Source organism: Sinohyriopsis cumingii, chromosome 15, assembly GCF_028554795.1.
Source record: "Sinohyriopsis cumingii isolate HCF-2022 chromosome 15, ASM2855479v2, whole genome shotgun sequence".
Classification (NCBI taxonomy): domain Eukaryota; kingdom Metazoa; phylum Mollusca; class Bivalvia; order Unionida; family Unionidae; genus Sinohyriopsis; species Sinohyriopsis cumingii.
In genome coordinates this window covers 4,184,556-4,203,481 of record NC_142975.1, presented here as the reverse complement: position 1 = coordinate 4,203,481, position 18,926 = coordinate 4,184,556, and the positions used below count along the sequence as shown (strand labels likewise).

At 36.3% G+C, this 18,926-nt stretch overlaps 1 protein-coding gene across 1 annotated transcript; it reads left to right on the top strand.

Moving 5' to 3' along the window:
- Positions 1–383: 383 nt before the first annotated feature.
- On the top strand, positions 384–10,524 carry LOC149781144 (C-type lectin domain family 4 member C-like). Its single transcript, XM_089934679.1, has 2 exons — positions 384–483; positions 9,995–10,524. The coding sequence occupies exons 1-2, from the start codon at positions 384–386 to the stop codon at positions 10,225–10,227; spliced, it is 333 nt and encodes a 110-aa protein (XP_089790805.1). The 3' UTR covers positions 10,228–10,524.
- Positions 10,525–18,926: the final 8,402 nt, after the last annotated feature.

The window sequence follows — 18,926 nt, the reverse complement described above, 5'->3', positions numbered from 1 at the left end:
CACGAGCCATTATCGTTAAAGTCGACCTCTAGTACGTGTAGACACATAAACACTTTCAATCTCACTAATAGCTAGAAAATTAGATTGCTGCTCAGATATCCTGGTCAGTTCCAGAAAAAAATAATTCTTTTGCTGATTTGGTTTTTGTAACCTCGAAAAGGTGACAGAGACGGGCACAGTACATCCAATTTTCGACGTTCATCCAGTTTTCGATTTTCTTTATCTGATTTCATTTATCTATGAATGAAGAGGATATGCAGAAATTGTGGCACGGTTTGAAATCATCACGTGTCTTCCAAAAGTTAGACGCTTAAATATGTCTTTAATATTTATTGTTTTCCGCTGTATAACATTCGCTAATACAAAAAATATGTTTTAAGGTAATGGCGAAGAGCCGATGTAAGGAGCATGGTGCATCTCTTGTCATAATTGACACCGCAGAAAAACAGACTTATATGAGATACATTCTTCTGAAGTGTCCTGGTATGTATACATGTTTGCTTGACTGGCGATAATTTTTTATTTTTTTTTTTATATATTTTTTTACCGTTTCATCGTTTTGCGTGTATGTAAAGAGATAACAAGGTAGGTCGCATAATGTGCGTATATATATATATATATATATATATATATATATATATGTCTTACCAAGAGATACATATATTTAGGCACAAATAATAAAAGAAAGTTACAGGCGAACATATGATGGATAGGTAGGTGGGTAGATAGGTAGGTAGATAGGTAGATAGATAGATGGATAGATAGATAGATTGTGTGGGTGTGTTATTTTGATTTTTATCGTAGCTTTAACAACTTTTAGTCATATCGCTACGATGTCTGCAGTGTGGCAGTTTATAGTGATGTCTAGCACATCATGCCGCAGACATGTAGCATGATGTTCCACCCAGTTACACCATGCCGACCAGTCCAAACTCTAAGCTCTTAATGCTGAGCGTCTAGCGAGGCAGCCCTTTATAACATATGCTACATTATGCTAAGGGCCCCACACTTTTATGTATTTTAAATTTATTTATAATTTAGGGCCCCTTATAACATATACTAAATTATGCTAAGGCCCCACTCTTTTAGGGGGCGCTCACTAGATAATATGTACTTTAGAGAGAGTGACGTATGTAAGGTGAAGTAGTTCGCATTTAAAACATGCACAATGGAGAGAATGTTGGCATACCTCTATTCTACATTAATGTAATGTGGATGATATTTCTTTTGGACATTGTACTTTTGGAAATTTTACATGATTTAAGCACAGTGCTAACTAAAATGACTGCTCCCTTGTGTTAAAAAAGCAGCCTGAATTAGTCTAAAGTACACTATACACAGCAGCTATTAAAATAGGGAAAATGAATTTTGCCAGACTAGACAATACCAGCTTCTGAAAGTGCAATGAATGAATTACCAAATACATAAAATGTAAAAAAAAGCTATCGGCTCTTTTTTATACAATTTACCTCTGAAGTTCAGGAAGTGAAAATGACCAAGTAGAGCTATCACTTTTCTGAAAGGTGCACATCTGAAGTAAGGCCAAGCTGTATACTCTATAACCCATAGTACACCCATCAATCATACACCAAACTAAAGGGAATTTAAGGTTCTTTGCATTATACCTAAGATATACAAGGTCATTTTTAAATAGCCAGTATAACCAGTGAGGAAAGCCGGGGAAATTATTTTTCTTTAAAATCCTAACCCTATGCAAAATATGAAACTGTAGAGCGCCACCTTATGTACTTTGAATTTATTTATAATTTAGGGCCCCTTATAACATATGCAACATTATGTTAAGGCCTCCCCCACTTTTATGTATTCTAAATTATATTTATAATTAAGGGCCCCTTATAACATGTGCTACATTATGCTAAGGGCTCACACTTTTATGTATTTTAAATTTATTTATAATTTAGGGCCCCTTATAACATATGCTACATTATGCTAAGGGCCCCCACACTTTTATGTATTTTAAATTTATTTATAATTTAGGGCCCATTATAACATATGCTACATTATGTTACAGGCACCGCATAAGCTTAATCTGACACTTTCCAGTACAGTGATGTTCTTAGTAATTATCTAGAAAACGAAAATACAACAAAATACATAAATTCCGATATATTTGTGCGATTAGCTTCGCTTTTCTTATTTCTTCCGGACCAAATGATTTTTGATGAATTCAAAAAGCGTCTACTCAGTCAATTGATCTCTTAATTTATTGGGATCTTGTTGATCTTTCACAATCTCTCCGTTTATAATATCGATCTGTTCATCTCTCCAGCCACAGTGTTGATATATTCCTCTCTTCATCGTAATTAGTCTCTCCATCGTATAATATTGATCAATTTAATCACTTCATATCGAGCTATTTATCTCCTTATACAAAATATAAATCGGACAGAACGAGACGTCACAAAAGATTGCTTATTTTTATTAAAATATAAATATTGAAGACAATGTAGGATACGCCAAGTTCGTAAATACGAAATCGTTGATCATTCCGTATTTTTAGAAATCAGCTGAAATTTTGGTCGTAATCAACAACTTCCTTGTGGACGTACAGACGTAACTCAACGTCTTGCGTTTATTTTGAAGATTCATCTCCCTTGAACTACAAATTTGCAGTTGCACGGTTAACCTTGAACTATAAAACGTCTTGATTGCGAAAGTGTGTGTGTGTGTGTGTGTGTGTGTGTGTGTGTGCATGATTTGGAGTTTTAACGTAGCATTTAAGTCATATCGCTACGATGTCTGCAGTGTCACAGTTTATAGTGATGTCTAGCACTGGGGTATCATGCCGCAGACATGTAGCATGATGTCCCACCCAGTCACATTATCCTGACACCAGGCCGACCAGTCCTAACACTAACCTCTTAATGCTGAGTGCCAAGCGAGGCAGCTGTTAGTACCATTTTTGTAAGTCTTTGGTATGACTCGACCGGGAATCGATCCCACAACCTCTCGCATCCGAGGCGGACGCTCTAACCACTAGGCCACCGGAACGTTTGATTGCGAAAGCAATTGTCCTCTATTCTTTTTAGTTATGTTGACCTCATGTTTAAAAATTTAAAAATAGGGTGTTTGATTTTCATTTATTCGTGATCTCCATGGCTGATATTCGAGTACTGAATACTCGTATACAAAAAACAGCTTTCCATGCACGCATTCTGTATCTGAACGTTAGACGTTTGGGAGAGGCTTAATGGTAAATATAATTACGAGTTACAGGATAACCGACACAGCTGTGCTCTAGAACATTATTTAAAAAACACAGTGACGTACGACTAGCAATGAGCTCTTAATATGCATTGTGTTCTAAATAAAAGAAAAAAAACAAAAAAAAAAAAACAATTGAAATACGCGTGATGTATACTTAGAGCCAGATTGAGACACACAACTTGATATTGTTCTGTTGACAAATTGGGGTTCTCTATTCCATTGTAAGAAAAGATCAGAACTCAGATGCGAGAGTAGCGGAAGTACTCTGACATCTTGTCACGCAGGGGCTGAAATCGGCAGAATGTGATGATGTGATGTGATGTGATTTGAATTTTAACGTAACTTTAACAATTTTTCAGTCACATCGCTACGATGTCTGCAATGGGGCAGTTTATAGTGATGTCTAGCACTGGGGCAGCATGCCGCAGACATGTAGCATGATGTCCCACCCAGTCACATTAACCTGACACCGGGCCGACCAGTCCTAACACTAACCTCTTAATGCTGAGCGCCAAGCGAGGCAGCTGTTAGTACCATTTTTGTAAGTATTTGGTATGACTTGGCCGGGGATCGAACCCTCTACTTCCCGCATCCGAGGCGGACGCTCTAACCACTAGGCCACCGGAGCGGTGAAATCGGCAGAAAAAGTGGAAAACGTTGAAAGGATTGAAAACAAAATCGAACATTTTGATGATGACCAAGGCTGTCGTTTCCTCATTTCATGTAACTCTTAAATAGGTATAATTGTTTAACTCATCCTTGAAAACTCCAGTCTTATAGATTTATTCACACGTGTTTCCCCTTTGGCTATGTCAAAACTTAACGTTATCCTTCATTTCACTTCAAAGGATTCTTGTCTCCACATTAATGAATTAATTAATCAGTATCAGTCATGCAATTGTATCACCATATTTATCATTACTGTTGTATTTTAAATATTACATCTATTTTATTTTCTTGTTCAGATTGATTAGCAATTATTCATTGTCAATCATTGTTCTCGTTACAAATAAGTAATATTTCTAACGAGACCAACGATGCTATTTATGTCAAATTGTAGTTGTTGTTGTAGGGTTTAACGCCATTTTTTCAGCACAAGATAGGCTATACATGGCGGCCAGTATTAATGGTGGAGGAAGAACCCGGGAAAACCCCATTTATGTCAAAAGCAACAGTCCACCGCAAACATGTCCAATAAACGGTAGTACCCGTAGCAAAGCCATCCACCAAGGCAACTCCTGCCAGACACCAAGTATTAGTGTCTTTTAATGGCAACCTTAAGAATTTTATGCGCACGTGTTTGGTTTCTGTCGAGAAGTGCTCAAACGATTCTTGTTTTAATCAAGCAAACGGTCCACTGACACGAAAATAACACTTACACTGACACCATCTGGCACACAGCTGCTGCAGATGCTGACAAGGTCACACTCTCAAAACTAACTCTTTGGATGCCAGTTTTTGCACCGTTTCTCAAGGTTTAAGCGAGGTTGTGGCCATTTCTGTAATAGAAATTTTGAAACAAAACGAGGTTATAACGACTCCAGGGTATGGCTCGCTAGGTTGCAAAACATTTTCTCTCAGACCCGACCAAAGGGAAAATATGTCAAACAAGGCCAAAAACATTCTTTAACATTTACTACAGAAATGGTCGTTTCCGTGATGTCTGTTCATTTGTAATGATACTAACCTTATAAATATTTCATTCCAATACAGTGACACATTTATCTCTCTAGCCGTGAGTGCCATCATATTGAGGTATATTTAACATGTCAATACGGCTTTTTCTTTATATTTCAGTTATCTTAACCTGTTTGGTTTACGACGGTTCCGTAATTTTACTAAACATTAACATATATATAAGATTCATATTTTAACTTTCCAGTGTTATCCCTTTTACAGGCCATTGATTAAACATATAAACGTTCCATGTAAGCTGTATTTTGATGTTCTCTACAATAGTTTTGTTGAGTGTTAAAGATTGATTCAACATTCTAGAATTATAAGTTACTGCATTTGTATGAGAAAACATGAACTAGTTTTTCGGATGATTTACTGCACGACAATGGAAGTTTATCCATCCGACAAAACGAGTACGTTATTTTCCATACAAATGCAGTAACCTTTTTATTGCATGCTCATTGTATTTTTCTACCTGAGGATGTAATTACACTTGGAATGTAGTCGAAATTACATTACTATTTCTAAATGTGTAATCAAGCTTTAGAACCCATGGCATGGCTCATGAAATTCTGATTTGCAGAACTAAGAAATTTCATTTCATTCAAGATGTAAAGCTGTAATTATATTTTTGCAATTCTTATTACCAGCTAAAGAAGGCATTTTATGTCTTGTCACACACGTTATTCGTAGGGACCCTGTGTGGCGTCTATCACTAGCCTAAATCCAAAACAATGTATCAATAAAGTTAACGCGGAATGTAGCAAAGCAGCTGGTATGTAGTAGTCCACGAATCATCTGCTTTAGTTCATTCAGAAACAAATTTAATCAACCGAAACGTAAAGTGTCTACTACGCGAGTGTACATGATTTGTTGACAAAGTAGTTCCTAATACACTATTTAGCACATGTGAGTGCAATATGAAGTAAACGTGAGCGCAATATCGTTTTATAATGCACGATTCTGACAATGTAAATCTAACGGAGAAAAAATGAGCATATAATAAAACTATTTATTCTCCTGATATTTACTTTTATACAAACCTCATTGTTTTCAATTAATTCAGACAATTCTTACCTATGTGCTTTCTCTGATCAGTTAAAATCCATATATTCGTTGCATGTCTAATCCTGTCGAATGTCCATTTTGTATTTTTGCTTAGTGCCCTCCAAGACTGGTATTCAAAGTCCCAAATAAACGTTGATAATTCAATCGTGTTGATTGTGCTAATCGATCCGTTCCCGTTATACAATTTCGTAAACTCAGCTTATTCGTGTTATCAGCATAATGTTAAGCCTGACTGTCCTTTTGCTTAATCCAACTGTCGATTTTTCAAATCATCTTCTAGAATGATTTAATGTATCAATATAAACTTATTACTTTGTGATATTTCTTTCAAATGAATCTCCGAGTCTTCTAGTGGGATTCTATTTATATTTAGTGTGTTTATATTTGTCATAATTTTGTGTGTACATGTTCATTATCGCAGAAATTATGAACACGTATCAAGAACTCTATAAATCAAGAAAGAGGAATAATTGATTATGCATACATATATCGTTACTTTAAGATTAGAAGTCATGAAGAGTCCCATAGGTCCAGAATAGTCATCGTTTATTTTTGTACATTTAGGTAATTGTTTAATAAGCAAAAGTATTGGACGCGTTTCAACGATCCATCGAATATGGAAATACTTCACCGTCAAGCTTTCTCAACTATGGAATGAATTTCTACACCTGCCGTGTTTATAGCTGCGAAGTTTATGATATTAAGACTTATTCCTTACGCTTGTAGCTTGCAGTCTTTTATTCCCCCCAGCACATGAACTCTATGAAACATTTATTTGCCTGTTATGGTTAAAACATAACATTTTATTACTGTAGTCTTTTATGACTGGTTTAGCAATTGCTTTGTGAGACAATGCTCTCGATTTCTAGCTGGTCTAGATATTTTGCTTGAACTCCTCTGGTCTTAAAATCAAATGAGTTCATGGTATGACAGTATGCTCTTCGTACATTGTCCATCACTCATCCTTTATTGTTACCACTCTAGAGGCCACGGTTCTGGTCAGTTTTATAGCAGCTTTTATAATCGAACAGTTAGGCTATTTGTGCATATTAATGACATAATCTTACACTTGATTCACTGAGCTTGTCTGTACTCTACTAACCACATTTTGAGTCCAAGCTTGATCATTCTTGGAAAAAATACCTTAGATCATCGAGATCTGAGATGAGGTTGATAACGAGCGAGAGACTCCACTATTTATGATGTGATTGCGAATTTGATTGACTAACCTTGTTGCCCTCTTTAGAATCCATATTATTTATTCTAATTTTGAAAACAAAACGCATGGTGGTCTTTTAAAAGCTTATTGTAAGTGCGAAACCATTTAAAGATTCGCTGAAGCATATAATAGTCACACCATGACACTGATCTCATAATTGGTTTTTAATGTTCACCCAAACAATATGCAATGTATGTTCTGCGTCGTTACGAATTATATTAAATAAAGATAAACGACGAGCTTTAAAATGATCAATATGCAGAGGTCTATACCAAAAGTTTAAAGGAGTAATGGATAAAACTGTCCACTGATGCTGAAACGTTCAGTATCTGTAAATCATAAAGAAACTTACTCAACGATAGCTGAATGAGATAAACGAGACAAGTTCTGACTATCTTAGGATATAAATTATATTTACCCAAACGAGCCAATAATGTTAATATCTGGAGAGAGAGAGAGAGAGAGAGAGAGAGAGATTTAAATATTTTTCAGTGATGTCGCTACGATGCATGCAGCGTGGCAGTTAATAGTGATGTCTAGCACTGGGCATGATGTCGCAGACATATAGTACAATGTCCCACCCATTCGCATCATTCTTACACAAGGCCGACCAGTCATCACACTAAAACTCTTAATGCTGAGCACCAGTCGAAGCAGCTCCCATTTTGATAAGTCTTTGGTATAACTCGGCCGGGGCCCGAACCCAAGACCTACTGCATCTTAGGTGGAGCTCTAACCAATTAGGCCATCGGAGCGGTCATAGAGAGTAACATGCTTGCGCTAAAACCATAAAGTTTTGTAAAATTCGATAAATAATTTAAAAAGGGTTTACAGTATTGGGAGTTAAATCCCAAATAGTCAGAAATGTTTTCTCTGAAGTCAAGATATATAGAATTCCAATTGAATTTCACCGGTGTTCCAGATAAATTTCAATATTGAATGTGTTGATGTGCCTGTAGTCTTGAATGTGTCAATCTGCCACTGACCAGGATTGTGACGATGTGTTAACAGTTTTTCGATGCATCAGGATAACATAATCCAAAATGTTCTTGACTGAAATCACTACAATTCCATTATTTGTCCGAAATTATTATCATTTGTAGCCTCAGCGAATTATAATTAGAACAAATAAATCCACTCAAATTAAAATTTTAACACAAAAATAATACTGATTCCGCATCGGGTGTTAAGGTAAGAATGAATAATGTTTAAAGAAATAACACTGACATGAAAAGCTAAGACACAATAACAGAGCCATGATGTAGTTCAGTCTTCTCTCGAAAACATTCAATGTTGTTAATAAGTAGAAGAATCCCCAAGTGGCAAACTAATGTCCTAGACAGAGATTCAAATAAATATGTTTAACACTGATAATAACGATTTGAATATTTAATCTTAATCATAGATAAATATTAGCTATGTATTGTGTTGTTTAAAAGAATTAACGTCACCAGTCACTTAAACCATTGATCAAAGTTTAATTAAAGAATACATAGATACACGACACATAATCACTGAGAACAGCCATCAAACAATACAGATTAAATATACATTACATCGTATAATTTGCAAACACATGCCTGAGACTGAATCTGTCAGAAGTTCGAGAACAGGAGTTAACTACACGAACAAACAGAGGTTAGGATGTCAAGCCAATAATACGATCGATCGTATGGCATGCAAGATCTGTGCCATTTAATATCATGATAAAACCAATGATTTCAGAAAGCGGTTGAATACTCACAAAAGCCACATTCGCAACAAAATCAAGCGAAAGTTGCCAACCACTACAACTAGAATGGGCATTTTTTCGAGTAGCTCGAGATGTTATGGATTGAATCTAATCTAGGGTGGACAGACACAGAACGCACACGTAAGGAACGATAATGGATGCTAGAATCAAAACTCATGGAGGGAATTTGACCTAAATTTTAAAAAATCTAACCTTCCAGTTGCAGCCTTGTCAAAAGTACAGCCAGTCATTAATGTTGCACCTGACGAAAAGTTTACGTTAATATCTACCCAAGTAATAACATTTTAAAAAAATGATTTGAATGTGTTTCTTCTTCTTCTTCTTCTTATTATTATTACACATGATTTTTTTGACATCTTTCCTTTAAAACCTCCTTGAATAACTCTACCGTGATATAATTTCTGGCGTCAATCTCTCACCACCTTTATGACGTCCTTTGTTCTTAACTTAGAATTAGGAAAATAAAAAAACATCGCCTCGTTCGTTATGCGATAGACACATGAACTTGATAGTACATTATTCTTTTTGTATTGTTATATCACTTGCAATAAGTTGCCCGCAGTGATTTTAACATGCACGAGTCTAGAAATTTTAGTAGCTTTTGTGTTACGTGTCTTTTTGGTGATTCTTTTCCCTGACGAAGAGTTTGCTTAGCCCGAAAAGCTGGGAAAACCGCTTTGAATTTGGTCCATTATCAATTTTTTACCCTATGCATGTATATATGTATGTATGTATGTATGTATGTATGTATGTATGTATGTATGTATGTATGTATGTATGTATGTGTGTGTGTGTGTGTATGTGTGTGTGCATGTATGTATGTATGTATGTATGAGAGAGAGAGAGAGAGAGAGAGAGAGAGAGAGAGAGAGAGAGAGATGCAAGGGATAGGGAACTCTCGATCAGCTTCACCGTGCCTGAACTAGATCGAGTGTTTGACCGACTATCCCGACATTTAGCGGAATTGAAAGCAAATGAATCGAAGGGACGTGTATAATGCCTGGTTCAAATGCATACATTATTTCACAAAGCTATCTCTCCATTTTCAGAATATGGTCTGCATGACTACTGGATCGACGGATATGATGAAGTTGGTGACAACAAATCGTGGAAGTACAGTGATGGACGGAATATGACAATGAACAACGTTATCTTTTGGGCATCTTACGCTCCTACTGACGAGAGTGAGAGATGTGTTCGCATGCGCAAGCTTGATGATTATTTTTGGAACGACCAAAATTGTTTACTTCATTTGGGATATATTTGTGAGAAAGTTAAATAGAGCTGACTTTGTTTCAAAGACAGTCGTCTCTACGGCCAAGAGAAGTGGTGTAATATTTGGGAAAATTCTGCTTATTATGCAAATTTGCAAGACTAGTTTAAGAAGAAGCTACATCAATGTATGTATTGTGATGCGTATAAGCAACTAGAATGACGAGACCCCTGTAAATATGGAGGATTATGTAACAAAAGTCGGTAAATAAATTGGCTTTGTACAGAATCGTAAGAAGTACATAACGAAATTGTTTCCAGCCATGTTGCACTCTAAAGTGCATATACATAAAACATAATACAGTTATTATTTTCATGGTTATTAATTGAATCAATTGTTAGCACAAGTTTATTTTATATTTTCATTTTTGTATTTTTACTTCAGTTTATTTGATAAATATTTAGATGTACCTTTTAATTCTTTTTTCTTTTGTGCTTTGCTCTTTAATTGACAGCAATTTACATCCGATCAGAGTATTCTTTTGTTCTTTTCATAGTCACTATGTTAAATATTTTCTTAACGATTGTACTTTATCACTTGAGTCCTTGTGTACGAAGATCTGAAACATTCCTGGGCTTGCAAATCGCTCTGCCACTTACGATATCACCAATTTAATAATGTCATGATTGTGTGGCATTTGACAAAGAGAATTTGATCAATCAGAGGTTGAAAAAAAATAAGTTAACAATATTTATAAAAGACCTTGTGCACAATGTTTAACTTAAATAGGTGCAATTGAATTCTATAGGGCCTGTTGATGCAGGCTGTATCCACTTAAGAAAGAGGTTGTATTTTTCATGGGCATGCGTATATCAACCTACACATAGGAGTGACATAGAAAGTTCCTGAAAGAAAATGATCGCTGATTGGAAAACATCAGGAGGCCAAATAAAATGTTAATTTTACTGGACGATACATCCAGTTTATCAAGAGCTCAAACGTTGCGTTTTAATTATTATTATTACCGATCAGTGAGTTGTATTTTTAGTAGTTTCTAACCATTAAAAAAATATTTTTTTTTTTAAAATGAATGCTCATAAATTTATTATGCTATTGTGCTAAATCTTACCCTTTCTAAAGGAATATTATGTTTGCCTGATCTAACTCATTATCAGTCTCAATCATATTCAAATAGATATTACAAAAATAGGTTTGATATTCTGACTTTAACGAACTGTGCATTCTGCGTTTGGATGGATGACCAGCCGTATGCACATGTAATGTTCACACATATTAATTTGTCAGATAACATTAATCTCTAATGCAGATAACCCTTTAATCACAGGCAAGGGTTATGCATTAATCTCAAACACGTAGAAATCTTTATATACCCTTTGCCCATATTGGAAGCGATAACAAAGAAGAATTTTCACCAACGAGCAATCATGAATATAAAAGACGGTCTGGTTGTATTCTTTGAAGACAAGTTAAAAGGATTAAACTGAATATTCAATTTTATGGTGAGCCACCACGAGAATGTTATCCCCCATAGTAGCCAAGTGTTGTTATGGCAACAGAAAACAAAAGCAGTAAAAGGGCAGCGACCGTTTTCATCTTGATCGTGGGGCTGGAGATAATTAAAGCAATGTTTTCTTCAGAAGAAAACAAACAAGGAATAATGTATGATTGACACACGTTCGTTTCATAATTATTGCTTTCAATTTTTGGCAGAACAGAGTAATGATGGTGTCAAGATTGCTTTAGAACCCATTCCAACAGATATATCAATAACAATCCCAAAAATGTTTGATACGGTTAACATGTGGATATTATGTCATTAATATTGATATAACGAAATCAGTAAGACCTGAATTTCGAATTATCTTTAAGATCGATGTGTGTTTGGACTGTATATCCGCCACTTAGGCTTAACTAGAATTTGTTATGGAATATTATTTATTATAATCAGGAAATATATAAAAGCCAACCGAACACAAATCCTCATCATTACTACATAATCTTAGCAAAAAGTGTTTATCGTGGCACGGGGGCCCAGACAATATTACATCAATAGATCATAGCATTTTTGTAATTTACACGAACCGAAAACAATATCACCTTTGTATGAAAAACTTAAATGTCTCCATTGTGTTACAGATGTAGACATACAAATCTCATTTAGACGATCAAGATAGATTTTTAAATGTATATTTCATTCTTATTTTCAGTATATTAATGCAGCATGGATTTGATTTGATTCGGTTTGGAATTGTTAATATTTAACTTCTATCTCTCTCTATTTTTGCCCCCTCCCTCTTTCTCTCTCTGTCTCTCTCTCTCTCTCACACACACACACACATACACATAAAAGTGATTTAGGTTTGGCAGTGGACTTTACATCGACCGATATTATGAGAGAGAGAGAGACAGAGAGAGAGAGAGACAGACAGACAGACAGACAGACAGAGTACCTGTTTAATGATCGATTATGCTGGTTAAGAGCTAGAAATCTTATAATATTCAACTAAATTTCTTTGCTTAAAGGGGTCATTTCACTTTTCATCTTAACGGACCTTGCTAAATGAAATCTTCAAAGAGACATCAATAATCATCGACCGCTCCGGTGGCCTAGTGGTTAGAGCGTCCGTCTCGGAAGCGGGAGGTCGTGGGTTCGAACCCCGGCCGAGTAATACCAAAGTCTTACAAAAATAGCACTAACAGTTGCCTAGCTTGGCGCTAAGCATTACGAGGTTAGTGTTAGGACTAGTCGGCCTGGTGTCAGGATAATGTGACTGGGTGGGACATCATGCTACGTGTCTGCGGCATGATGCCCCAGTGCTAGACATCACTATAAACTGCCACACTGCAAACATCGTAGCGATATGACTGATGTTTTTTTAAAGCTACGTTAAAATCACACACACACACACACACACACACACACACACACACTAATCATCTTCCTATTATTAGTTTACCACGTTTGCACAGAACTCCATGACTCAGAAGGAGGCCAAAATGTCTGAGCCTGTTAAATCGCTTAAAATAATATGATTTTTGTTTCAAAAAGGAAATGTATGGGTCTCTAACATGCATGTGTTTCGTTTGCTACATTAATTAACATGCATACTTCATATTGTTTATTTCGCAACAACAAGCTACATATGGCAATCATTTATTAGTAATATACATACAAATCTTATCTGCATTTAGAGGATTCAGTGGTTGTGCCAGTACGCATGTGCGGGTTAGCTTGAGTATGTTTGAATCAAGGTGATACATACATATCACAAAACATCTTTGTTTATGTCTACATATAAATAGGAAATAATCATTACTGAAAATCATTCAGGAAATGTGTAAGAGGGCCAATCTTTAAAACAATAAGTGATGTTCTCAGCATGTACTCTTAATGATGTTAGCCTACCTTACTTTATAGCAAATCTTGAGTTATATCTAAGAAAAAGATATGATAAGATCTGTTTTGAGGCCCATATATTTTCATTTGGAATTCGCTAAGTGTAAGAAAGCATACACCAATAATGCAATTTCGTTACAATTTTAATTACGTTTTGCAATGATAATCGGTTATACTATGAACTAGTATCGTGCCATTGGTGCATAGGTAAGTAAAAGAAGCCGCTTCGTTCAACTGAACTGGGAACCATAATACGCCAGCAGCCCAGCCAGAATCGTAATCTATGGATAACACCTAGGCCACGGTGGGTCGGTTGATTCAGTGTGTCCTTCGGAAACGTAAATTACGCCCATTTTTTTTTATCGTGATCTAGCAAATAGGGTCTTGAAAGTGTATTTGGAAAGCATGCAGCCGACTAATGTGTAAACTGTACATTAAGCCGTTCATGTGGTCAGCCTGCAGTTCATTGCGACCATTAATCTGTGTGTGCATTATAATAACTTTAAGTCTCTAATGATCAGTTGCAAAAATACAGCGATCTTCTGAATAAGAAATTTGTGTTCATAACTAACAAATATAACTAAGACGAAAGCCTTTGATGGGCTAATTCTTGTTTAGGAAAAACAATTATTTTGTGCACTTAATAATTTTACTAAAGACACAAGGCCGATGTTTAACATTAAACTTGCTTTAATAAATGCAAATATTTAATTTGCAGCGTTGCATTTCAAAGAGAGTCATAACAATTATATTTGTATCTGCAAGGGTTCTAGCAGGGGAACTTAGAAAACTGGCAACGAAGGCTGCAAATTTACCATACATCCCTGTATATCTGAATGTCGGTCTATATCCATATTGAAGAGAACACTGATTATTCAGGGCGCAGTTTAGTAAATAAAAGTGATCTTTAATTTATCATTTTGCCTTCAATCTATCTGCTAGTTATAATGCAAAACAAAATCAACGTTTTCAGAATGTAGCGTATGTACTATGCTTGTACAAATTTGCAGACATGCATATTTGGGATGGATGGATGAATGGGTGGACGGATAGTTGGATATATGGATGAATGGATGGATGGACCAGTATTCATGTACTTACCTTACGTCTGTGTGGTTGTAGGTTTGCTTCACAAACCAGATCTATGCACTAATTGTGATTAACCATTGTTGGTCTATAACTCGCAATTGTTAATACTGCTTCGTTCCATTAAGTATCCACAGTACGACATACGATTTGAAGTCGTCAGTAAGTAATATATTTTAGAATTTAGTGCACATTCGATTTTGAACCAAAAAGTTTGATTCAATGAGTTTCAGTTGTTCCAAACTGTAATCCAAAAGTTAACACAAGTCCTGTCAATGAAAAGTTCTAAGTGAATCACAGTTAAAATCCCGATGAAAAGCCAAGATGGAGTGTGATGACGAATGCAATAGTCAGATTTGCACTGATATGTCAACAATCTCTTGTTGAATCACCAGGTTTTGTGGGGTGGGTAGGGGTTGGGTTGTGGATGAGCTAGATCACAAAGTTATAGTGGCAAATAAAACCATCATACCGAAATTAAACTCCAGTCAACTCCAGCTCCTACTAAAAGCAATGGCAATGCAAATCTCACTCACTCTTCGCTATTTCGTGCAATTAAATATGTATAGGCTGGGTATCTCTTTCTAATGAATGTGTATAGAAAAGTCCTTCCATATTTGCTATTTACTGCTTCTGATTTTAATTATATCAATATAACAAGTTCAAGAAGGTAAGCACACACACTTAGTCATTTCCGGTCAAACAAGGGAATTTGATCCACGAATTTAGGATATTTTACATATTGTCAGGTTGAGTTAAAGCATCCATGACAAAATATCCTGTACTCGCATAACCGGTCAACAGATTAAAACAATCGAATGAGCCTACTCGTATATATAACCGATCAACAGATTAAAGCAATCGAATTAGCCTACTCGTATATATAACCGATCAACAGATTAAAGCAATCGAATTAGCCTACTCGTATAACCGATCAACATATTAAAGCAACCGAATTAGCCATTCAGATTCTGTAAATCTATCTAGGTACATAGTTAACAAAGTTGCAGTGGCTTGAAGGTTAGTGTAACAGACTAGCAACCAAAATGGTACAGATTCGAATTCTGCCGAGAGTAGGCCGGTTCGGCCGATAATGTTTTCGTGGGCACGGTACTTTCCTTAAATGTCTCTGCAGAATATAACTTTTCGTTTGTTGCTGTGCATTTTAAGCATCAGCCAAGTTCCTCCTCTACTTATTTGCTTGAAATGATATGAATTGAAGGATATGGACCAAGTAGACAATGACCACTAAATACACGAAGAATGAGCGGACAGACAGACAAACAGTTAGATACTAACATTGTTTAGAGGACTTTTCTTTTACTCAGTTTAGAAATAAAAAAATATGCTACAAGACCGGTCCATTTGAACTAGTAAAATATGTATACTAATTTTTAAAGTATTTTGTATATTTGATTTAATATATATTTGATTTAATTTAATTGTTTGTAAGTTTTTTAATCTTTTCATTTTTAATTTCATTACATGTCAAAGTAGTGTAAATTTTGTTTACTAGAGATTTGATGTTTTCCAGCAATTAGTTTATAGTTTGACTATACATCCCCGGTTGTTTGTACCCCTGCCGATTTCAATAACGAAACGTTTTATTGTGATAAAAAGTTCATAAAAAGTTAACTGATTCATAGATTTATAATTTCTAACCTGACTATTACCAGAATGGCACAAATATTGGCAACCCCTGCACCTTGCATGCTTAACGGACTTTCCATAATAGCATGGCGCCATATTGCGTACACTATCAGACAACATAATGGCGCAGTTCATCTTGTTCGGTAATTGCCGGATAATTCCGTAATTTACATAATGTTAAGATTTTGTAAATATATTCCTTTGCACACATGAACATAGAAATTAAACGGCTTATTAAATCCACGTGAAAGGTAAGTTTGTTGTTGTCATTCTTTTCCTTTTCTTGATTCGACATTGTAAATATCGTAAGCAAACGACTTATTTATGTACATCTGTAGTTGTGCACACACTCCTTTGCTGAAAATTGACTTGTCCAGGAACTGGAAATGGATCTTGAGCATGTCCTCCTATTATATTGAAATGTTTTCATATGTTTCATTAATATGGACTGCATGATCAACTGGATTCGATGGCAAACACGGTCATTATGCAGCAAAACAGATGTAAGAATCGTCTTAGATGAATTCATGGACAGTCTTCGCGCATCTGGATTATAAACGATGTTGAGGGCTGCCGTCACACAATCGATGTTATTGCAGTCTAAAAGACCACCGTTCAATAAAGAAGAATGGGAAACAATCCCGTTAACGGTCACGGAATATGGAAATCTTAACATCACTTAGACGTTTCATCCTGTACTCAAGTGAGAATGATTCTGGTGCATCAGGAGGAATCGGCAGTCTTCTCTGTGGAATGCTGCGCGTATAGCTGATGGAACGTTTACTTCTTTGAACACCTTTCTCAACTAGAGGCACCAGAGCACGGGCACTGCAAAAGGCATGTATTTTCTTTTCCTGTTCAACCACTGTCGAGCATTTGTTGCCCAAGTGCTAAATCATACTTATGAGGCCCACCTCTTTTCTGATCTCCAATTTTGCAAGTCAAAATAAATATAATAGGCTTTCTTAACCATAGTGGTTAGACTGCGCTTTTATGATGCAAACGTTACTTCACCGCAAACATAGCAGAAGTTATCTGCATTGATCACACAACTACGAGGCATCTCTGCTCACTTACCAAGATGTCGCAAACCAACTAAATCTCTCGAAATTTAGCGGGATTGAAAGCAAAGGAATGGATGGAACGAGAAGAGAACTTGTGCTGAGTATTGTAGGACGAAATTAATTTGATTGAATAAGAATACGTTCTTGTCACTTATTTTGGAGGTTTTAGATGGATCATTGTAAGAACCGTTTCGGATTTATTTAACAAAACTAGGATTCTTGAAGTTTGATTTAATATGATACATTTGTCCACATGAGGTATTTATGTTAGTGCTTATTGTAGAAAACAACGCATTTTTATGCAATTCAAAATAGTTCATTAGTTGAAAAGGATCTGACTAATAACATTCATGTTACAGAGTTAGAAGTTAAACGGTCGTCGTGGTTGACAGTGTTAAAAATTCGCCGGATATGAGAAGCACTATATTGACCCCGACTGGATAGCTTCACGCTAGATTTCTAGAAAACGTGATGCAGTTTAAAAGATGGGAGAAATACCAGTCAGTAGTGAAGGGGGATCCTATAGCCTCAATAAGAATTAGCATTACAGACCCCCTTGGGAACATATAGCCTCAATGGAAATTTAACATGGAGAAAAATCGTGGGAACATATAGCCTCAATGGGAATTTAACATAGAGAAAAATCGTGGGACGATATAGCCTCAAGAGGAATTGAACATGGGAATTGGGACTGTATAGCGTCAAAGGAATTTAAACAGGGTGGGACTGTATAGCGTCAAGGGAAATTGAACATGGGATTTTTTTTTAAAAAAAAAAAAATTAAAAAAGGGGTAGGCAATGGAAAGGCTATCTCTTTTCGAGAAATATGGCTGGCCCTGAAAAGGGCCTTTGGGTTTATGTTAATATGCCCTTAACATAAAGGGTATTTGTGGCATCTTCTTTTCCTCAAGCTGCGTCTTACAGCAGGGCCATACATCAGAGTCCTCTTGAGGCAACCTTGTCTCTCTATGTAGACTCTTCGTATCCACAAACTGCTGGTGGTCCTGTGGACAACGGTCCACTTGGATCGGACATACATGAGCATGTCCGTCCTGAACATCATCGTTGACACAAGCGTTGAAGAGTGCACATCGGTCCACATGTTGAGGCGCCGAGAACAGGTGAATCAATGCAGTGAACTGCGCTTATTTATAGGTACAGGAAGGATTGAAACGGATTGAGTTCATTCACCAATCCGAACACGCGTTACAAAATTCAGTCAGCCCGCATCCAATCCGAAGAGAGCAGTCTGTGACGTCACGTAGTCTATATAGATTCGCTAGCACTTGTGTGCAGTCAATCTATGCGACAGTGATTCAACATGACGGAAACTCAGAAAAAGATCCATTGGGCTGCACCAACAGGGGAGACTGCCCAAGGGAACCCGGACTTACTTTCAGAAGAGGTGAATTGGGATTTTGTGGATTTTCTCTCCTCGCAAGAATTTGTTCCGGAACCTTCGTTACCTTCTTCATTACCGCAAGTGGAGAATTTTAGACAGAGACAGAAAGAAGAATTGGAGAAATTTATACAACGACAAAAGGAAGCGG

What these genes read in the sequence shown, in the direction of transcription:
- LOC149781144 (XM_089934679.1), top strand. Translation starts at nt 384, where the DNA reads ATGGCGAAGAGCCGATGTAAGGAGCATGGTGCATCTCTTGTCATAATT. An exon ending in CATTCTTCTGAAGTGTCCTG is followed by an intron (nt 484 to 9,994) that starts GTATGTATACAT and finishes CTCCATTTTCAG; the next exon opens with AATATGGTCTGCATGACTAC.